The 24,409-nt window shown below is 36.8% G+C and overlaps 1 protein-coding gene across 1 annotated transcript in view; it reads right to left on the minus strand.

Moving 5' to 3' along the window:
• The window catches only part of HIBCH (3-hydroxyisobutyryl-CoA hydrolase), an 87,940-nt gene that overhangs the window by 31,745 nt on the left and 31,786 nt on the right, over positions 1-24,409 (minus strand). The window contains exon 7 of the mRNA XM_077829425.1: positions 5,527-5,605. Coding sequence (XP_077685551.1) covers positions 5,527-5,605 — 79 coding nt within the window. The remainder of the gene's footprint in view (positions 1-5,526; positions 5,606-24,409) is intronic.

Genomic DNA, 24,409 nt, shown 5'->3' on the forward strand with positions numbered 1-24,409 from the left:
TGCCCACTAGCCTGGTTTTGGATAACCTCCTATTAGAGGATGGTTGGAATACCCTTCCTTTCAAAGATGTGCAGATTGGCTATTAAAATCTGCTTAGACACACTACTTGGCATGTTGTGGACTGGGGGTGTGTGCACACCTACCCACACCCACATCAATTGTGACTTCTTAGTCAACTTATGCATGCTGCTCTCCAGCCCACAGAATGCATAGGCAGAAGAGCATTTACTATAACATACCTTCTTCTGCTGTATTGGAGCACCATAGTGTGAATTAAATATCGCATGAAGAAGCCTTAACTTTGGATTTTTGGGCCTTTGAGGGACTACCAAACTCTTAGCAGTAACACTTTCTGGATTTGTATACTGTACCTCTTCTATCAAGCACAACTGAATTCTAATAACTAAGAACTTTTTGTACAATGATGAATGGGGGGGGAAGAAAGGTAAGACTAGATTTTATTTTCTATCTATGGCTCAATAAATAACCTCTTATAATTGCAAGTGATATATAGAATCAAACTCTTTTTAAAATTCTATTGCAAAATGGGTTGTAAGTATTATCCAATAAAACAATTACTAACACCGTAGAAATTCTGCAATTTCCCCAGTTATCAAGACACTAAAATTCAGTAAATGTGAACAGTATTATTTGCAGGTCAAAAAGAAATTCAGATGACCAAATATTTTATTTGTATGAATAGTCTCCCAGTTTCCCTGCAAACTATAAACATATACAATACTGATCAAATGTTGCTATTTTAGGGTGTCAACTGTCACAATAACACTGCATAACATTGTAGGGAGTGGCGGAGGGGGGGAAATCTCTGCCCTGTAATGGCATTGACATTTACAATATTCTGACTCTGTAAACTTTGTTTATAAAGTTTACTGCATCGCATAAGTAGAATGACTAGTACACAAAATAAATAAAACCAATTTTAATATATGGACATGTCTCTTCCCATTCAATCTATACCCACAATTAAACAACTACTTCCACACAGTACCCTGCTATAGGTCTAGTTTTCCACATTGTTCCATAAAAAAGATGGTATGGCTAGAAAGCACAGAGTGTAAGGATTATGGTCACAAATATTTTATATTACCTATAAAATAAACAGGTAGGGTCACTAGTTGGGGATGTCTGGTTAGATTCCCAGCTGCTTTTAGATCACATATGAACACTGACCAAGACTGCTTTTTTTTTTTCTTCCATCAGTATCTGGCCAGAAGAATGCATCCTCTCCTCTCAAATGTGGACCTTGCCACCAGCATTCATACTATTGCCACCTCTAGAATGGACTATGGTACCTTAAATCCACATTGAAGCAAGCGTAGTATGGAGTAGCTTATTTAAGTGGAGTATCCCACTATGAACACACAATGCTGGTGCTTGGTGAGATGCACTGGCTGCTTATTGTCTTCTGTATAGAATTTAAGGTATTGGTTTTGACACAAATACCTAAAAGATCCTATTTCGCTCATATAACCTTTTTATTCATCTTTAGTTGAGTAACCTCAGGTTGGAGAGACCTTTGAATTCCCAACTTGGAATGTGCTGACCTCAAATCTCCCTTGATACCCTCTTCCCTGCTTATGCCTGTGTGTGAAGACCTCTCACCAACTGGCATCTTATAAATGCCTATGTAGACCAACTCCCACATTACCAAAAACAGATTTAAACCAGATCTGAAAACGGGGTATTTAACACTCCCAGAACCTACATGGCACAGGCCATTTTAAATAAGAGTTCAGTTTCATCTACCTCCCTTCTACTGCCAACATCTACAGCCTAGCCAACCCTGAGACAAGTTCCTCAGCTGCTTCCTCCTTAATGTCACTCATCTCACTATCCTCATACTGGCTCAGCTCTCTCTCTCCCTTCCTCCCTCCAGCCTCTCTTGAGTGCTTCTTCCATCCCATCCTTGGCTCCAGAAATCTCCCTTCATAGTGGCCTCGGAAATGAGATTCACATGTGGTAACCACTGGATACTAAAAAGTCACTAATGGTACCTAACAAATCTGGTAACAGTGATATAGTATCAAACATACCAGACTGTTAATCAAGCCCAAAATAAACACTACAGTAGGGTTCCCAATCCAATTGAGATGGAGAGGAGGCAGCTTAGACTGCTCAAGAGGAAATTGCAATAATTGCAAGATGTGACTAACACCATCACAGGGTCTACAATGAAGATATAAACAAAGGAAGCTTGTGATATCCTGGGCTGGTCCCCTATATCCAGTTGGCTCTCTGTGGAGAGTAAAAGAGATTTACAGCACCACAAGTACTGTCCAGTTGAAGGCAATGCCAGAGGGTATAGAGAGAAGTCAGTGGTGTAAGCTGAGCTGCTGACTTATTTTCTATTCATGATCTCAAGGTAGTTTCTTGTCCAGCTGGCTGTGGAAGCAACAAGATGAAAGAAAAGAGAACAAGAAGAAAAACCAACAGAATAAAGGAGACAGTAGTAGCTGCATCAGGGCATGGCAGAAAAGGACTTGACAGTGAAGTAGTACCCAGTCATTACAGGACAACTCCAACCAAAACCAGTTAAGAACCATTGATCACCTGTGTCCCTTCTTGACTTCAGAGTGAACACAGCACCTGTGTCCCTTCTTGACTTCAGAGTGAACACAGCACAATTATGGTCCAAAAGGAAGCTTGACAGAACCTGGTACCCTGAGCTGCGACGGATGCAGATATAAAAAACTGCCCAAAAAATGGGAGGAGTATTCAAGTGCTCTGCTTCTAACACTACTACTTAGCAACTACATTACTGCATTTTCCAAATACTTGTCAAACATTGTAACACCACTGCAAGGTAGGTAGATTACATAAAGATTTTATTTTAGAAATGGTAAAACAGATGCAGAAACGTTAAGTGGTTTGTTCAAGACAAAGATCAGAATTGGGATTAGAAATCCTGACCTTTAGGATTTTAATACTGTGCTCAAACTACTTTCTTACTCAGGATGAAGATCTGAGTTTGTCATCTGTCTCCAGCTCCAGACTGACAGATATACTAATCAGTCTCAGAAGTAAAAAGATGAAGCAAAGTATTATACAAGTTACTGTTGTGAACTAGCACCCTCAGCTCCTCTGTTACCCCTGACTCCCCCAAACCTTTGCACTGCTTCTGAGAGGTGCAGGAAATACGGGTCTATATTGTAGTTTAAATAAATTATTACTCAGAGTTCTGTTCATTTCCCGAATCTTTTTTGTCATCTGTATTGTTAGACATACTTGCTGACAGGTATTTGGAAATAAAATGACCAAAAATAATTGAAACTGGTGTGATGCTATTGTGTTTTGACAAATAAAATACAGAATTTTGCAGAATTTTAAAATATTGTGTGCAGAATTTTTAATTATTTTGGCACAGAATTCCCCCAGAGTAGGGAATGGAGTTTTCTAGTCTACATTCTTAATACAGAGGAATGTATTAAGGTTTCCATTTGAAAATAGAAGGAAGGATGAAACATTCTACGTAAGTGCAATGTGGTAGAAACATCACTGCCAGAACTTGAACTCAAACAAAATTGCGAATCTTTTTACTTATTTGATTTCACAATTTTAATGTTTCATTAATAGTAGGTTTTTATTTTTGTCTTGCATTTAATTTCCTTGGTTGGAGAGGTTGGTTTAAAGAATTGCAATGAGGCAAAGAGAATTTTGCTCAAACTAAAAACAAGCAAACTTCAGGGAGAGACCAAACATGAAAAATCTCAATAGGAGAGCACTGTTCTAGAAAGTATCCTGTGGGTTATGGCAAATTTTTCTGTACCTTAACCACACAGGACAGTACTAAGCACCCTCTATAGTACCCCAATCAAGATTATTGCAATAATTCTGCAAACCAGTTCAGATCTTTTCTCTGTTAATGGCACAATGGGATGCCCCATTAATAAACAGCTACCCTTACAATGTCTATTTTTTTTAAAAGATCCTATTTATGAAAGGAAAAACTGCTAGAATGTTTTATAAAAGGCTGTGCAAGGAGGTGAGATGGTGGGGAATTAAATGCAAGAAAAGGGCTGCAGTGGAAATTGCACATTTTTCATTTAAAGAAAGCCCCTGCCCAATTAAAGTTCACAAAGAAATGGGATCTGTGCAACCCTTATTGTAATCAAGGCACTTAATTTCAAAGCACCAACTTTTCAGAAGAATAGGCAACTTATATCTGAGTAAATACTAAGACAATTCAAATTACCAAGCTATTTTTTGTGATTTTATTTTTAAAAGATTAAACATAACTTGTCCTAACAGTGTTTTTTTTTTTTTTGGCCATGCTTTTTATGAATGGTTTACAAAGGGGTAACAAGTGATATAGACAAATAGAAAGTATACACCTAACCACATCAGTAGAAGTTTAATAAGCCACTGTTTATAAGCAACCTGTTAGTCCACCAGATCGAGCTATTAGTTAGTTTAAATTGTTTTGTTTATCAGTTAACCCTTTATAAAGTCTTCATATTAAAGTTCCATTTACAAAGTCTAATAATTTCATTATGAATTTTGCTTATTGCCAGGACAATTGCAGAAATGGCTGATAATTGCCAGTGGAAAATATGAACTCTAATTTGTCTGTCTTTTATCCTGCAAGTTAAGTATCCTTAACTACCTTTTGGAATCAATTGGAATTGAAGGCCTTCAGCATCTTGAAGGATTGGGCCCTGATTAATTATTTCCTTCAGTTTGAATAAGCTATTAGCTTTAAAATAACTGTCTTTAATAAAGTTTATATTTTTCAGATTTTTCCTTGGTGTCACAGTATGCATGTAAACACTCCCAAATTCCTTCCACTGACTTTTTGTTTTGACCATTAAAAAACTGGTAGCATGTTTTCCATATTATAATTTTTAGTTGCCAATAAGGCACACAGGCTAAAGGAATTTTTTTTATTTAAAAAAAATGATAGAGTTCCAATTGAAATATTTACTTATCTTCACTGAATAAATACTTAGCAAAATGAACTGGGACAAATTCAGAGCTAATATAAGCGAGTGCAATTTAACTAATATTAATGGAATTACACCTGCTTGCTCTAGATCTGAATCTATCCCAATGACAGATTTAGGCACTGCAGTGGGTTAAGTTCTCCTTAGACCTGTCTTTCTAGTGTTGCTTTGCAGATCATCATAAAAGCCTCAGATCATTTAGCCCAGTTAATTCTTGTTTAGAACAGCAACAGAGAATGGAAATGCACTGGCACAATTAGATTGGGAGTCTTCTGTAGTCCCTGCTGCGATAGCCAATGCTATCAGTCCCTCACTTCAATTATCAAAAATATTTTATCCCAGTCTTTTATTTTGATCAATATAGAGAGTAGGTGCTGGTTTGAGTATCATTACCATTAGTCTGTCTATTTAATAGAAAATACTTTTAATGTTACGTCTAGTCCCTTTTGAAATTTTCTTTCATGGGTTTCTCTACTTTCAATCAAGTACACTTTCTCTTAGTTACATGAACAAACTTAGTATCATTTGAAACACATTAAAAGATGACATTGTATTCAATCTTTACCTATTGCTGTCTCTGGCATTGCAAAAAGTGTCTTCTCAGTAGCCACTCGAAAGTGTCCATGGACTGACAGACCAACACCCTATCAAGAAAAGTATTAAATACAGAAACTGTAATGTTTAAAACCAACACATACAGCTCCACTTAAAGTATATTTCTTACTAAACAATGTCATTGAACTACTTCTATTTGTATAAATACTATAACACTTAGTCTTATGCATAGACTTTCAACATAGTATCCCAAAATAGTTGATAGCACAAACATTAGGCAATCATCATAACAAATTTGGGACTCGGGGAAAGTATTACTAGTTGCTTAAGATGACTCATACAGAGGTTAAATGACTTGCCCAGTTTCGTGGCAGAATAGGTAGAAATAAAAGACAGGAATCTAGACACTCAGGACTTGCCTAAATGCCACAGACTAAGTGTACAATCAGGGATGTAAATCTGCCCCACACTAGCTTTTGTGGACCCTTCAGATCACACTGAGGAACTTTTTGTGCATGGTAGATCTACCCCGCTTTGAAACAGGAGTAGATTAAAGCTCACTAGGGAACTCAGTGTGCAGTAGCAGGCTCTGCACAGACACTTAATGCACAGTGGGGTAGATCACACCTAAGCTTACTATGATGTAAGTGTCCATTTAGAGAAGCCCTCATTCTCCCGCTTTTAAACCACTAAAATACAGTCCTTTTATGGAAAACAATATTTTTTTAAATGACTTGCAAAGGAAAAAAATATGTTTGTGCCTCATTTGCTTCTGTATAGTGTCGTGTGTGTGTGTGTATAAAATATATATATATATATATATATATATATATATATATATATATATATTTAATCTCAGAAATGTTGAGTCTTTTTTCTAGTTTTCCTATGAAGAACTAATTGGCAATTCAAACTCAAATTTTCAGCATTTTTGTGAAGTCGTCAGCAATGGAGTGTTGAATTCTTAGAACTTTTCTCCCAAGTGTTTTTAAAAAGGTGTTTAAAACCATAATCAGACTTTTAAACAGTCTTAATGACTATCACTCCTCCTTACAATTTAGATTTCCCTTTCTTAGTACTTCCGATGTCAATAAGACAAGCTTTCTAGATATCCTTCAAGTTTACCCGTATAGACAAAAGCCTAATTTTAAAGTGTGGTGGGGTTTTTTTTGTTTTGTTTTTAAAGGCACAAACCCATTTTTTCTTTTCCTTTGCAGATCACTTTTAAATAATCCAACATTAAAATAAAATGATAGAAGAATCAGAAGAGCAATGAGTGACTAATTTTAGCATAGGCAAAAGGCTAAAAGTGCTAAACTGACAACCAGCCTAGTTTTTTGTAGGATTACTTCCCTCCCAAATTAATTACTGCAATGCACTCTATAGGAGGTTACCCCTGAAGAAACTTCTGAATCTCCCACTAGTGCAGAAAACTAGCTGCATGCTTATTTAGGGAACACTCAGTACGCTATCCAAAAGTCTTGCACCACCTCCATCTCTGCTTCTGAATGCAATTCAGAGTGCTCTCTCTGTCTACACTGCACTTAAAAACCCATGGGTGTCTCGGGCTTGTGGGCCTCAGGCTGCAGGGCTGTTGAATTACAGTGTAGACTTCTGGGTTCAGGCTGCAGCCTGAGTTCTGAAACTCTCTCACCTTGCAGGTGGATCTATAAAGTCCTGTATAGTTAGTCCTGGCTACCTAGAAGGCTGCTTCTCTCCCTCTGCCGCATCAGAACAGCTGCACGCCAGAGTGCTGTGCTTGAACAGTCCCAATATTCAAACATCTGGGACTGGAGGCAAAATGTTCTCAATGGAATACCCTTTTATCTAGAACTCCGACCCCTCCTGTTAGATCAAGAGAATGACCTTCAAAATACAATGTAAGGTTAATTTATTTGCTCAGATAGTTCCCTGATGATGATGGGTCTTTGGGGGGAACCAAACTTATTCTGGATAAGACTACTAACTGTAACAGCACCAGTACATTCTGGTTTTGGTGGTGGTTATTTATTTTTACAAACTGAAAACAATTTTCATACATCTTAGTTCTGCCTTCACTCAAATTCTTGAACTCTCTTCTTTTTTTAAAAAAATAAACAAAAGTTATATGGGTCTCTAACAGGAAATCACTAGAACTGAGTGGCTGGAAAATTTCCTATGTCAGTTTCATTCTGCTACTGCCTGTCCACTGGGTGCAAATTTCGATTTGCAAACATCTGTGTTGGTGTTTCCAAAACAAATTTTTTTCCTGGAATTTCTAGTTTGCAAGAACTTTTTAGGGGAAAAAAATTATTTCATTCTGATTTGGAACAAAACCAAATTTTGAAATGCGGAAGTTTCTTGCAGATTTCATCACAAGTGTGTACAAGGACAAAAAGACAAATCAAACAATTTAGGATTGGATATAAAGATTAGGGACTGCAAAGAGTACAGCTACATTCTGCAACATCCGTAATTCACATTATCTCATATTTAAGGTACAAAATGACAAACTAGTGGACAATGGCTTGATTGTTGGCTCAAGCATAATTTAAAGGGTGAACATAAAATATTTTAACACTTCAGTGGCCACCTAACACTTCTGCTGGCTATGGTTGTAGCACAATGTCATCAGAACTTCAGAGGGTTAGTGAGGATTAGCACTCCATTCCTCACACAGACCACTTGAGTTGAAGAAGGTTCTATCTTCCTCTTAGCATAGTGCCTGTGTTACACACCTGAGCTGTTCTGATTCTGGCCTGAGAAGGGAGTAGGGTACATGTGTGCGTACACACATGCCCACCCATCACGGTATTTAGCATTTATATTATATTTTAGGCTGACAGAGGGGGTCTTACATTTTTAAAGTGTGAAATTTGGTTTCACCATCCTGCGGCAATGGAGCGTCAGGCTGTGATCAGCAGTAAGGTTGGAAATTTTTATTTGAGAATGCAAGTGTAGATTCTGCTGAAGCTGAAAGCATTCGCCCAGGAAAGCTTCCTCATCATATGGAAGTGGGGCATGTGGTTCTCCCCCCCACCCCCCAAGCCCTGTATGTTGTGATAACCACGCATAAAAAGGAGAAGGCAGTCAGGCGACATAGAATAGATTTTTTTTCTTTTTAAACAAAAAAGGAGCCCTCATGTAACTGACTAATTAGGCAATCAGTATTTTACAGCTGAGGTCAGAGAATGAATTAGTATAACAGAATAAATGTAGCTTTTTGCACACATGGTTAATGGTACTGATTCTTGCCCTCCCTCCCCCCAAAATAAAGCAATATCCTGCAACACAGCAGTACTGCACCTGTCTTGTACACTAAGGACTTCTATTTCAAATTGTTTAAAAACACTTAAGTGCAGAAAAATATAATATCAGTCTTGTACCATGAAGAAACAAAATTTCCCAATTCCAAAGCCAATGCTTTCTCTACATGATTGTATAAGCTAACTCTAGAAGCCCAGAGAACTAGCTGAACTTTGTAAATTACATACAAGACTGCCTAAGAAATACCACCTTGTACAATTTTTGTGTAGTGAATGTCATTAATTTCCAGTCTCAATTCCCTACACCCGACCTCATGATGGCTGTAGAGCCTTAGGCTTCTCTATGGGAAGAAACTGAGTAAATGGTTATTGTTATATAGAGGAAAAAAATCATACAGCTACACTCTCCATCAAGGGTTACACTGTAGCCTGGCCCGTATGATATTAGCAAGTCTGAGAACCTGTAACATCCAAAAGAAGATGTTTACAAATTGAGCGTGGATTTAGCAGTGCAGCAGTTAGGAATACTAAGAATGGTGATAATCAAAATGACAAAGATGCTGAATGACTGTTGATATTCACCATATTCTGTTCTGATTGTGTATAAAAAATGGCACTGAGTATCAAGTGGAGCGGATTCCTTAGCTGAATTAATACCCTTGTACATATTTAGTTTACAAGCATAAAATGTCTGTCTCACTACAAAACTGTAAAATACTATCATCTGTTTACTAAGCAATCAGAATCAAGATTTCAGGGGAAATTCAGTTTGTTAATGCATACCACATCAAGTAGAAGGAAAAAAGAGTTTTCAGGGATGCAGTGCTATAGAAAGAGTGACTGCAGTAATGTATCATAGCAAAGAGAAACCTAATTCTAATCTCAACTCACATTCATACCAGTGGATATGATTTTAACTGATCAAATAAAAAATCTGACAATATAACTATTAAAATTCTCTGCATTGAGTGTTCCTTTCCGGGGGTTTTCCTCCAGCAATCAGAAAAAGTACTTAAATGATGCCATTCCGATCCTGAAAAGCTAGGCTCAAAGCCCAAAGGTAATGTAGTGATGAACGCAGACTGGACACGAAATAGTATAATCATTATATACAGATGCATTAAAAGCAACACAGAACAATCTTTTCCAGCTGACAGATTTTCAGAGGTGTTAGTGGTGAAAGCAAATGAGTGGAATTACTCCAAAAAGCTTCAGAACGCAGAGATTTACAATTACATTAGATCAATAACTTTGTCAATGGCCGAAGAGCATTACCCAGGCTTTCAGACAATAGTGAGTCTTAATTTAAGATGTATCAAAACTAATTTGTCCGCATAAAATGCAGAACAATTAATCATTCATAATGTTATGGACCAGCCCAAAGAGCACAACTCAGTTTTATCTGGTTTCAGAGTATGCAGTTACTAAAAGACCGGATGGATTGGTTTGCAAGATCAATACGGCATAATAAAGTAAACTGAGCTAAGACTATCATGTGCTGAATGACCAAAGACAATAAACTAAGTCTATTCAAAGCTCAAAACACTTATTGAAACAAGCAATTTCTGCTAGTTTGGCAAGAGCCTTCGTATAAACTTGGACTGCTTAATGGAACACAAATTTTACATTTAAAAAGAAAGCGACTATAAAGGAGGATTGTGGGGTGTCCTAAGGACTTAATTACACTAGTTATGATTTATAGCTGCTGGGATTTAATTGTTGTAGATATGTTGCTGAGAAATACCTGATCAAGTTAGTATACGTTATTTATGATAATACTGAGAGTGGACTGATTTTAAACCAGTGATTTAAATCACCAATTTTAATCACGATTTACATCAAGCAAGAAACCTTGATTTAAATTGATTTAAATTTGTACTTTTTACTGATTTTTTTTTCAAAGTTCATTCTCATTGGTGGTACAGACATATGTATCCTCCTAGTTAGCCAAAAAGTGCCAAATTTAGAGCAAAGGCTATAAATAGTTGCAAATCAGCATATTTTAATGGATACCACCAATGAGAAGGACCTTTTTGAAAAACCAGTAAAAAGTACAACTGCAAAACATGATTAAAATCAATTTAAATCAAGGTTTCCTGCTTGTTGATTTAAATCATGATTATATACCTTTTTATTATCTTAACTTAATGCACAAAAACAGCATTTTAACTTGTATTAAGTAAGACTACCTTAAATACAGTGGACACGTAAGAGTCTCTCAAAACATGTTTTAAATATAAAACTAAGGAAGTATTATCCGTAGTTAAATGAACTGATTGTTTCTGCTCACCCTGTTCTTCAAGATTTTTAGAACCAGTGAATCTCATCCTCTCACACCTAGTTTTTATTCTTGAGCTGGAAGAAGAAAACAAACCTTCCTGCTTTTTCAACTCCCAGTCAATGTCTTAACTTTGAATGAACTGGTCATTGAACTGAACAAGCTAACTAAACTGAAATGAAGAAAATATTCTTTTTGAACCTGCAGAAGATTCTACTGCTGTGAAAAGCTGGTTAGCACTTCAGCAAACTCTGGTTCTAGCTGCTTAGCAAGTGATGTCCACCAGTTTGGTTGTTTGACTTTCTTTTAAAACTTGGCAGCAAACACTTACGCCTTAATATTAAATTTTTTTATTTAATTAAAATTATTTTAATAGATTATAAGTATCTTAGAAGGTCACATAGGCTTTTAATTTTAAATGTTTATTTTTAAAAATAAACCTGTACTTAAAAGCCAAGAATTTCAATTTAAATAAAAAATGTTTTTTAATCAATTTTTTTTATCCATGCTGCTGCTGATGACCCACTTTTCAGTTTTAAAGGTTTTCTTTCTTCAAACCCTGTTTCTAACTTCAAAAGACAAAGTTTGTGCCATGCCTGATGCTGGCATTTTTTGGACACACTCTGATTCTTTGTGCTCCAGTTCATTGCCAAAAGCCATTCAAGTCCAAGTGTCTCATTTTATGTTTTACTGCTTACTTGTATTGTGTTTTATCTATGGCCAAAATCCACGCCCTACTTAGCAAAATTCCAGTATTTGAATCTTCTTATCTGATGAACTACCAGCCTGGCTTTTTATGTGTAGATTCTCTTCCAATATAGTCCTAGATATTTAAACAAATTTGGTCCCACCAAACCCCCTGTAATCTGTTAGATCGGATTGAGCACAATCTATAACTATAATGTACAATTTAATTGTAATATATTATTCATGTATCCGATATAGTGTGTGTATATTAATTTAACTTTAATCTAATTTATAGGTACAACTATATATAATACAGTTTAAAACTGAATTAGAAATCCATTGATATAGTGAAGCTAGCTGGCAATATATGTATTGCCTTAACACAAAACTTGGCAGTATTTTTATTTTTTAGGTAGTAGACTGACAAGATTAACATTTGATTATTCAATTAGAATTATTCTGCAATTTCTTATTTTTAGTAGTAAGGGTAAGAGATTTTTTCTTGCTGCAGCTTCAGTGTTGTATGTCACTTTCTACCTCTTATCTCCACCAAGCCTACAAAGCTTCATGGCATCAGCATTCAGAAATTTCTTTTATCAAAGAGTCTTCCAAGACACTGGGGGAAACAGAAGATTTGAGACTTCCAATGCCACAGAAAGTAGACCCTATATGGCAGGAAAAGACTTAGATCTGGTCTGAAAAAACTTTTTTTTGTGTTTATACACTAGCTGGTGACACTGATCTAGGGTAGCCAGACAGCGTGAAAAATCAGGACAGGGGGTGGAGGGTAATAGGAACCTATATAAGAAAAAGACCCAAAAATCGGGACTGTCCCTATAAAATTGGGACATCTGGTCACCCTACACTGATGTCAAATGCTAAATTCACCCATTCTTTTTTCTCTATGCTTACCCAACACTCCACGAATGTTAAGGAAGACATAGTACATGACATTTATATTTTCTTCCAGCAGTCTTCGAGCATGGTCAGGATACTGACAATATAAGGGATCAATAGTAGGGCAAATTTCTTCTTCATCTCTATTCAGGGCTACTCTTCGGCTAATGTTTATTTTAAATGAAACATCTGTGGACTTAAAATAATTGTCTGTGTTTAACAATGGTAATGAAATAGTGTATAAGTAGTGCTCTACTGATTTCTGATTTAAAAAGTCTGGATTCATTCAGTTTGTTTATAGGGTTTTCTGCAGCATCTGATGCTACGAAAGGTCCAGTAAACACCAGCGAATCAGTTTCCTCCATACTGCTCCCTAGTGGCCATAGAAATAGTTTAGAAGTCTATAAGATGGCAGCTGGACAGCCATTAAAACCCAGACAGATACCAAGGATCAGGAGAAAAAGTAAACTCAAATTGCTTGGGTGGTTAGCTCCAGCATTGTGATCCTCTGAGCCCCACCCCCGCACGTAGCATTCTGGCTCCTGTAGGCACCATGTCTGCACATCTTTCCACCTCAACCCCTCTGAAACAAATGCAAGCACAGAGCTAGCGGCCCTAGTGCAGCAAGGTACAGCAACACGTATTTAACTTTAAGCTTGTGAATCATCCCATTAAAGTTAACAGAAATACGTACATGCTTAAAGTTAGGCATGTGACTAGGTATCTTGCTGCATTGGGGCCACAGTTACTTGGTGAACAAGGAATTAATTGAGGAGTTTGTGTTCTTTGTATTTTTTTTAAAGGAAAAAATAAATGGGGAGGGGTCAGATAAGCAAGGAACAGTGAGAATAAGAACAAGGGAATAATGCTGGGAACAAGATAAATCAAGATACAGGTGTGGATGGGGGGGTCACAGGGACACAGAAAGGTGGCAGGCAAGCAGGGGATTCCATCCCCTTCAGACAGTATCACTTTCCTCCTTAAAAACTGAGGAGTTCCTGCGCTAAAAGAGAAGTAGAGGGAGAGAGAGTCTGATAAGCAAATGAAAGGTAGAGATCATTCATCGGGGTTTAGGCATAGATTCAATTAGAGAGAAAGAGGCAAAGGTGTTTAGCAAGGAAGATGGTGGAGTTAAGGAAGGAGGAACAAATGTATAAAAGAGGAAGTGTGCAAGATCTCTGGACTGCCTCCAATGGTGCACAACAGCGCAGGAGTACTGCAGCTTCATATGATAAGCAAAAACCAAAACAAACTTTTCAGTACACCAAAGTTTAACTTAAAAAAAAAAAAAAAAAGGGCAAACTACAGCATGAGATGTGCCCTCTACTCACAAAGCAGACACTAACTTGCAATGTTACTTTGGCCTCTTTGTGTAGCAATAACCCCAGGACTGAAATGGAAATAATGTTTCTCACATTTTGGAATCCTAATATTTGAAGTGCTACATCATGTTAAAATAAACAGATATTTGTATCAGAGAAACAAGGTGAGTGAGGTAATATCTTTTATTGGACCTACTGTTGGTGAGAGAGAGACAACCTTACAGAGAGCTCTTTTTCAGGTCTGGTATTTGTATTATCAGTGTTCAAGAAAGCTCTTTTTTTTTCCTTTTATCTAAGTGGAAAATGGCGCTAACAATTCTTTCATATTGTGCACTAGTGAAGTCAGTAATTTTGTTGTTTTTTAATCCACCAAGTACCGTTAGTAATCAGGTCATATTTTTTTAATAAAGTGAGTTGTCATGAGTTCTTCCCTGAAAGTACTGCATATGCTAGCATAAATCCTAGAACACTCAATAGCTTTAAAAAAAAAAAAAAAACTCAAGAGCTGCTGATATTCTAGTCAGAGATTAGCTACAGAATGAACTGTACCATTTGTCTCTAGGATCATGAGCAGGAGCTTAGCAGTCACGCCAACATGCCAGATGGTAAATATAGTGCAAGATCAGCAAACAATCTTTTTTTAGTCTTGCCTCTACATTGCTTTCAATATTCTATATTACTAGTGCTACTCAGTACCCAAGTCGATCTCCTATGGACTTATGACTCAGTATAGGAGATAAGTATCTGCAAACTATTCTGCATATTTCACAATAATAAATACCTTCAGTTGTGAATGCATGAATGCAGTAGATTAGGCAAGAAGCTTCTATTTTGTATGTGTGCACATGTGTTTGTGGAGGGAAAGAGAGGGAGGGGTCAGAAAGCAGCTTATCTAGCTTTAGGATGGCAATAACTTTTGCCTTATGGCAGATTTTCAGAGCAGATACGTGACATTCTCCAGGGGTACTCTGGATTGTGAGGCACCTCACCACAACCTTCCCTTAGTGTGAAGCAGTCTTGTCTGCGCGTGCTCTGGCACAGCTCCCTGAGACAATCCATTTCTGGCCATGCAACCAGTGACTTGCCAGTCTGTGCAGAATTCACCCTCTCTGTGCAGGGTAGTGATAGGCATACACCAACCCCCAAGAGTTATGAGTGCTTCCTGCAGTATCTAGCCCCTGTTACTGGGCTGTCCCCGAAGGAACAGTGTACACATAGGTTGACTGGTACAACTCAGGATCAAGTCCTCTAACATCACAGTACTGCGATACACTTACAGTGTTGATTATCAAAGGGTAAAGATTTAAGAGATATCATCCTTACTGACTAAGTGGAAAGAGAAATAGTTAAATATACAAAACAAAACTTGAAACACCTGAAGACTGATTTGCAGAAGAACGGAGCATTCACAGCTGCAACTGACATCAGTGAAAATCATTCTCTGAACAAATATAGTGCTATAAAATGCTGAAAAAATGCAGGCCAGAGGCATTTCAAATTGGACAACCAAAATTAGTGGATATTTTTGACACTAATGTCTGTGTCTCAGCTCCCCGTCTGTAAAAAGGGAATAATATCACCTCACTGTCAGAGGGGTTTTGTGAAAATAAATTTAGGTTTGTGGAAGCACTTGGATACTATAGCAATGAATTCCAGAGAAAAATCCAGGAAGAAATTAATAATTTTGTATTCAGAGCAGGGTTTGAGTAGTGTGCAGTAAATAAGGCCTGGGGCCATACATTGAACCAAAGAGGAGAAAATGAAATATTGAATAGCTGCTCATTCCGTGAGCAATATCCATCCTGTGCACTCCATGAGGCAGGAGGTCCTGTGGAAAAATAGCATGTGATGATGTAATTAAAGGCCATATTATAATGCGTAAACATAAGGGGTCTAAACAAAGCTCTAAAATGCAATGTTTATACTAATACTTCTAAATTTCTGAGTGCTTGACTTTGTAGCCTTAATTAAAAGAATATTAATTTTTGTATGTAATGTGTCTGTCTATACACACACTGTAAATAGACAAGCAGATTGATATATTGCAAAAACAAAGATAGTGGTCAGCTGTTATCACAATACTGAGATAGGTATGGGTGCTTCACTCATGATTTTCCCATATGGAACTTTATGTATTTGAGGACCATCACAAAATTCCTAATTGAAAAATAAGTGTTACATACTACCTACACTGTAACTATATTTCCAGCCTCCTACTTCTGCTGATTGCTTATAAACAGATCATTACCAAAATGAGAGAGGTAAAGTAGCCAATCATCCTTAACCTTTTCCTCCTTGCTTCCTTCCTTTACTCTTCAGTCATTTTACCTAAACTTGTTTACATACTATAATCCCATTACTTAAAGTCACTTACAATTCTTTAGTCTTTGTTTTAAACAAAAATAGATGCACACAACTTTCATTCAGATTTTTTTAAACATAAAACAGCAATCAAATGTTAAGTTGCACATATATATCGGAAGGTAAATCATTAGTCTGCAGACACAATGCATATAGACAATCTGAATTTACTGCAAGGCTGTTTTCTCATAACAGAAGAGCCATCTAGACTAGGAAAGACTGTTGGATTAACCACACCCACTAATGCCATGCCACAGAAACAGCTATTGGATAGAATCCTCTGCTTCTGCCATATAAATCAAGAAATGGTATCAGAGGCTCCAGGTCTGCTGCTTATGCGCCATAGTGTTGCCGGTGAACAGTTTATGGGTGAAGGTGGATTTAGTCTGTGGACCCTGGGGTATTGGTGGCAGACCTTCCTCTTTTGTCTCTCCTGGTTTTTTTTCCCTCTGTTTCCTTCTTTCCCTGTCAGCAGTCCAACTCAAACTGTGGCTCAAAGAGTTAGTGGTAGGGCTAAACCCTGCAGCATGGGTACAGGCAATGTTTCACTTCAAACAGTGAGGGAAGTGCCCCTCCCACCGGACATCCTTGCAGTCCAGAGAGGATGAGCCCATCAAGAAACAAATTCATTTTTACAAAAACAAAAAAAGTAGTAATTCAAATTAACCCCTCTGATTTTTATAAACACCTGTTGGAGGAAAAACAAGGAAAACTTTAGACTTACCATTTGATGTCAAAACAGTTAAGCACCTGCTAAGAGCAACAAGAGAAGTTTCACAGAGTGACATCCACACAATGTTGAATAAGTAGGAAGAGAACATCACAATAAATGCAGCTATCACTCAAATTATTTTAAGTTCCTTTGCATAATGAAATTCTATTTGCTACAAGTTACTTCATAATATTTCACACTTTTAACTGATGGTATTTCATGCCTATGAATGATATCACTTCTGAGCAATACATCCTCCTAGTAATACGACTACTACCTGACAGGAATTTTGCTACATCCATTAACACAGTATAACAGAACTGCTGATCAAATTTTGCTAAACAACATGTCTATAACTGTATTGATAAAATTTCCATGCTAGTTATGATGAATCTCAACCACTAGTGAGTAATATCACCTAATATTCTGTGACAGGTTGTGGTCACAGAAACCCCCTTGGGACTGCCACCTGATGTACTAAGACTATCTCTGAGCTCGTTTTCCCTGGCAGCTTGAGACTTCAGTACCCTGTCTTGCTGAGCCAGACACATTAGCCTGCTGCAAACACAGACTCAGGTCTGAACCACGTCCCCGAAGCTGCAGGCTTAACTGAAAATGGCTTAAGAAGTGCTCCTATCTCTAGCACCCAGATACCCAGTTCCCAATGGGATCCAAACCCCAAATAAATCTGTTTTAGTCTGTATAAAGCTTATACACATAAACTCATAAATTGTCTGCCCTCTATAACACTGATAGAAAGATATACACAGCTGTTTGCTCCCCCAGGTATTAATACTTGCTCTGGGTTACTTAATAAGCAAAAAGTGATTTTATTTAATATAAAATTAGGATTTAAGTGGTTCCAAGTAATAACAGGCAGAACAAAGTAAATTACCAAGCAAAATAAAATAAAAACACGCAAGTCTAAGCCAAATACAGTAGGAAACTAAATGCAGGTAAATCTCACCGTCAGAGATGTTCCAATAAGCTTCTTTCACAGATTAGACTCCTTTCTAGTCTGGGCCCAATCCATTCCCCAGTAGAGTCCTTGTTCCAGCTCAGGTGGTAGCTAGGGGATTTCTTATGACTGGAGCCTCCTTTGTTTTGTTCCACCCCTTTATATAGCTTTGGCACAAGGCGGGAATTTTTTTTCTCTTTGGGTCCCCACCCCTCCTTCTAAATGGAAAAGCCCCAGGTTTAAGATGGATTCCAGTACCAGGTGACATGGTTACATGTCCTGTGAGACCCCAACCCTCCATTCTTCCCGACCTGACTCACAAGAAGGCTTGCAAGTAAACAGAGCCATCTACAGTCAATTGTCCTACTTGATGAGAGCCATCAAGATTTTAAACCACCATTAATGGCCCACCCTTTGCATAACTACAATAGGACCTCAGAGTTATATTTTAAATTCCTAGTTTCAGATACAAGAATGATACATTCATACAAACAGGATGAACAAACTTGGTAGATTATAAGCTTTGTAATGATACCTTACAAGAGACCTTTGTCATGAAGCATATTCCAGTTACATTATATTCACACTCCTTAGTGCATTTTCATAAAATCATATGGAGTGTAACATCACACACTCAACCACTGACACTCAACAGCAAGTATTTTCTGTAATTTGCTCACTGTTAGAGTTACACTGACTACAGAAACAAAGGCAAATAACTTCCACATAATACAATGTGTTCTTATATTTGCACTGCACATACAGAACACTCAGTTCTCTTGTGACAATGAGTCAGCAGTAGATAATGGTTATATTTAGCACAGAATCAAGTGTTTAAAAAGTATATAAAGAAAATAACTATATCTACTGGAAGTAAAGGACCTGTAAAACACCACATACGGTGAACTGTGACTCTCTAAATCAAATTGAGAAGCACAAATATATGCACAAAACTGTAAGGCTATATAGAAAAAAGAAAGCAATACAGAAATTGAGGTCTGGTTTTTGGTTTGTTTTTTTCCATTACAAAACCTTTAAGAAGCTTTATATTGAAGGAAATTTTGGTATACTAGTAATCTGCACAAATTCTGACCCTTTCCTACATCTTATTTTGACCTTGATGATCATATTCAATTCTGAATTCCACTAGTGTCCAGTAGTTTTGCTACTGCCAGGATTCTGTCAATTCTAAACACCAATTTTAAAGATGCTTATCAAACGTGGCCATTTGAAATTTATTTTCTATAACTGAATGTGAGACACACTGGCCTAATATATGTTCTCTCTAAGAAAGGGAAAATTGCATAACCTAATGTATATTAAACACAAAATGTTAAGACTTAAATTTGCAGAGTCAAGCATCTGTTTGTTACACCTGTTACCAAATTATTCCTTTTGAGTATGTAACTCCATATTGCAAATTTTAACTTTTACATCACAAAGGAAGGACTCTACTTTTTTGGTTACTGCAATCTGTGTAACTCTTTGCCAGAGGATGTTGTGAAGGCCAAGACTATAACAGGGTTCAAAAAAGAACTAGATAAATTCATGGAGGATAGATCCATCAATGGCTATTAGCCAGGATGGCTAGGGATTGTGTCCCTAGCTTCTGTTTGCCAGAAGCTGGGAATGGGTGACAGGATATGGATCACTTGATGATTACCTATTCTGTTCATTCCCTCTGGGGCACCTGGCATTGTCAGAAGACAGGATACTGGGCTAGATGGACTTTTGATCTGACACAGTATGGCCGTTCTTATGTTCATTCTATGAACTCACTTTCAAGCTCTTAACAGAAACTTAGATATTCAGTATTAAAGGCTCACCTGGAAGCTTTTTTCTATTAGTATTTTGTACATATTCTTCTCCAGCTTTGGGCCTTTTTTTATTTTTAAACAAAGTACTGATATTTACTCTGTTCAAAGAGTAAGAGATTGGCAAGACAGGGAAAATTTAAAGAGTTCACTTTGTCACAGATTTATTGATGATGCACTATAAGTTTTATGGTTCCTACTAGACAAGCTGACTTTTGATCAACTGATTACTCCAATATTAATTTGATAAGAGTCAATTACACTGAAAAATTATGAGATCTTAAAGATGGTTTGGAGTTACGCATAGTGTGAGTAATTGATGGTACAGTTTCAAGTGAGAAAACATTTCTAGATTATGTTGTTTGTTTGTTTGTTTGATGGATATAGAATGAATTAATCCATGGACTAGATCTTTCTTATTGTCAGATTACCTGTGCAGTAATAAATACTTTCAGCCATTCGCATAGAGAACTTGTCCCTAGTCAGATAGAGAAATATGAAAAGTATCAATTACATATAGATGACTTACTATTGTATAGGGAGATTATTATATTCATGTTTTTAAACATTTTGGCAACTAACTGCCCAAAATGGAGACACTGTCCTCATAGCTTGATAAAACATTTCAGAGCAGAAAAAGGAAGAGTTACATCACTATAGCTCTAATGTATAACTGTTAATACCATTACCTCTAAATTATAAGATATATGGATTTGTTAGTTTTATTTTGTTAACAGGTACCAGGCTAAGACTTTAAGGCCAATTTTTCAGAGTAGGTGCTCTATTGCACACCTAATTTATAAGTACAATTATTGCAACTGCACCCTGAAGTGACCAAAATTGACTGTGTATGTACAACCACCTGATTAAGTCTGAAAACTCTGGACCTTAAAGACTAACAATTTTTTCCTTGATGCAGTTAAAGAATGGAAAAGAGAACTGGAATACCAAAGAGTGACCAAACAAATAGCATCTTTAATTGACCGTATTTGTCCAGTGTATATTTGAGTCATATTCACTTACTTTAGTGACAAAAACCAGGTAAATACCATTAATACTTCAGACCCAATAAAGCAATGGGAGAGGGAGTGGAATCTGTTCAGACTCCCAGATTCACAAAACAAAACACAAAAAAAGGCAGTTAAATTCTGATAACACTGGTGAAGATGCAAGAGACAAAAGCCCATTTGACTTTCACAACTCTGGCAGACTGTGTCGTGCTAGGAACTACAAGAGTCATATTGACTTGTAAATTGAACAATTTTACTATGGATGACAGAATGAACATGTCAATGTCAATTTCAACCACAATGTCAATTTTCTGAGTACAACTCCTAGCTTTCAAAACTAAATGCTGCAGTTTTATAGCCTAAAATATAGGCCAAATCTGAGAGCTTCCTCCATTGCCTGGTTAGAATTCTAGGGGACTGTCTACATGGTGGGGTAATGCATGCTACAGGGATCTGATTTCTGAAGCAGACTAATCTGTTGCACTTTAATTGGTCTGTGTGGGTCCTGTGGGTGTGCACTAAAAGTCTGAAACAGTACTACACTTAAGCATATTAGGGAACTTTAGACACCAACAGGTTCTATACAGACTAATTAATGTGCAACACGTTGGCGTGCTTTAGAAATCACACCCCTGTCGTTGGCATTACCCCACTGTAGAAGTGCCCTTGGAAGCAGGATGACAGACACATCCTTTGTGCAGCTTGTACAAATAACGTACTTATTTCTAGCTAGCATAACCATCATTTTTATACAAGGGATGTAATTACTAGAAAAAGAACTTTTTAGTACCAGAGAGCTAAACAACAACATTCATAGCTTCATGTAAAGTGCCATAGAACAATAATTACAATGGACAGGTAGCTGGAGTAAAATATAATTAATGGCAAGAATCATCTGTTTAAAAAAACCATGGTGTTTTCTTTTTTTATAGTTCCAAGATGTCACAAGAGCACTGCTGATTTGTTAATATTAAAAGCCTTCTTCCATCTCAAATCTTTGATTTTATTAAACCAAAGATTTGAGATGAAAGAAGACTTAAAATATACATACACGCATTTTATATCTATGTGCTGTTATGGTTTCTATCCTATTTAGCAGCTACTAGATATGATGGTACTACATTTGACATGAGGCAAGAGGATTTTTTTCAGTTAAAGTCTAATATCCATGGAATGGGACAATATGCTAACAAAGACTCTTCTATCTTCCTGACTTTGAATGATAATACCCATCAATAATCAACTGCCTCAAATTCTCAGTTTAAGCAGATCAGTTAAATGTATAATAGGACTGATATTTTGGGCATGGCACTGGCAAATATTTCTCAGCTTGGTGTGGTTCTTTTCAATAAGCATCAGAAAAATTATACAACTTAAGTTATCTATATGCCCCAAACAAAGCAAAGTGGGCAATAATTTTTGCACTTTTCTAAACTTTGATTTCATCTCTCTAAACCGTCTCCTTATAAGAGATTGCCTTCATTACACACATTTCTTCTCACTTCTATTGTAGATTTCTGTCAGAAATATGGAATCATGAAATATGGTTTATGCAAAAGGAATTCTTATTTCAAACTTGTAGCGCAAATTGTATGTCTGGTTTTTGGGTGTTTATCCCAGTCTTGAACCTTGGCCACTTGAGAAGTATGCTAACCTTTTTCCTCTCTCTCTTTTTTTTTTCTTCTCCATACAGGCTTCCAGTGATTGCCAGCTCCTGTTTGGTGTGAAATGCAAGAACACTTTGTTGGCAAGTGAAACTCACCAACGAACAGCAAGGTGCCTGACAGTGGGTATAAACATTGGACATTGTTTTCATCTAAAATATTAATGATTTTCTGGTTGTTTTTTCCTCTGAACAGTTTTCTATTTTATAGGGTAGAAAATAAAAAAGAATTCTGACACTTAGTGAAATGAATGAAAAAAATTGGCTGTCAGATATTATCTCTTCAGCTCAAGTGCTCTGCTATGGATAAAAATAACTGAACTCTTAACAGCATTTAATTTAGAGCTGGTTGTTAAGACTATGTCAGGAAAAATATGCAAAGCACTGCTTAGCAGACTTTTATCATCTATGAAAATCCTTCTGTATATGATGACGGGAAAGTAAGAATGGGCCTGGCATGAAAAAGTTGGAGAGTATTCTGGAATATATTTTAATTTGAAATTTAATGTGAAAACTTTGACAAGTCTGTATTGCTTACATAGAAAACCCCAAAACAGATTAGAAGTGTTCAACATATTGCTGAAAGGGCTTAGCATACTTATTTTCTCATTCTTCCCAAAAATCAATCTAAACTCTTCACTATGTAAAAAGGACTTTGAATGACTCAATAACAGAATAATTCTTGAGCAAAGTTTATCACAGGGACTACGACTGAGCTAGTGTCTGCTAATATGATCTGTGTTTTAGAAAGATATCTGATTTATAATGAAAATGGAAAGAATGACTCCTGCCCCAAAATAGGCCATTATACTCTTTTGTTGAAAGCCAGCGGTGTTGCTGACATTTTAATACTGGTTAACTCATTATTAAAAAAGAGTGCTGTCTTTTTCTACCACAACAATTACACCTGAGGTCATAATCCATCTTGAGTATTCACACTTCAAAAAATAGTATACAAGTCATTTAATGAGAAAATAAATGAAAACAGAGTCAATTAAGCCAAACTCAATTAATAGGGTGTTTCTGAAATTCACAAGAAGTGTTCTGATGATATCTCAAGATCTTTGTCTGCTTCAAAGGGAAAAAATATGGAGAGAGAGTGGCAAATGGATTTATTCAAGATTACTCAAAATTATGAGATTTTAAAAGTACAAGTTTTGGGTTATACCTTATAATTACTCAAAGTTCTGTGCAATTACTCTTTGCTATGCCTTGGAAGTATTTAACTCTCACTGTTGAGAACCGGTATTACAGTGCATATGAAATACAATCCTAATTAGACTGGAAGTTCTGACCTTATGAAGGCAGGACCAGTAACTGGACTGACCAACATAATTAAGTTCCTGTTGCAGCAAGGCCCAATTGGAAGTACGGGTGCTGCGGAGAGAGCAAAGCTCTTGAAGCAACACCTCCATTCAACTGCCCCGATATCAGGGTTAAAGCAGGGGAAAGGGATTTCTTTTGTTCTAGAAAATTCCAAATTTAAGCCATCCCTACATCTTTAACTCACCCTATTGTTAACAAAAAAAACCCATCCTGCATATCAGTATTACACCTTGTGCATATTATCTCTGGTGTTCTGTACACAGCACTCTTGCCCATTTGCCTCTTGCGTTCCTTTAAAATAAAACGTCTGGATTTTGGCTGGGCAGAAGTCAACAAATGAAATAACCATTTGAGTAGCTGTCATATTACCATAAGCCAAACTAATTTTCTACAGGCCCAGTGTGTGCCTTGCACCCAGAACTTGTCCCACTGATTTTCAGTATAAGGTTTCTTGTCAAATTCACTCCAGTTTTTGTTCTATTTTCATCTTATTGTTATTAGCCACACTTCTGTCAGTTGAGCAGGTTATTCTGAAGCCCTTACACATGCATGAAGATAATAAAAAACAAGCAACTTTACGTGGCACAAAAAATTACAATTCTAGAAGAGTACACCATAAG

This window comes from Eretmochelys imbricata, chromosome 11 (genome assembly GCF_965152235.1).
Source record: "Eretmochelys imbricata isolate rEreImb1 chromosome 11, rEreImb1.hap1, whole genome shotgun sequence".
NCBI lineage: Eukaryota > Metazoa > Chordata > Testudines > Cheloniidae > Eretmochelys > Eretmochelys imbricata.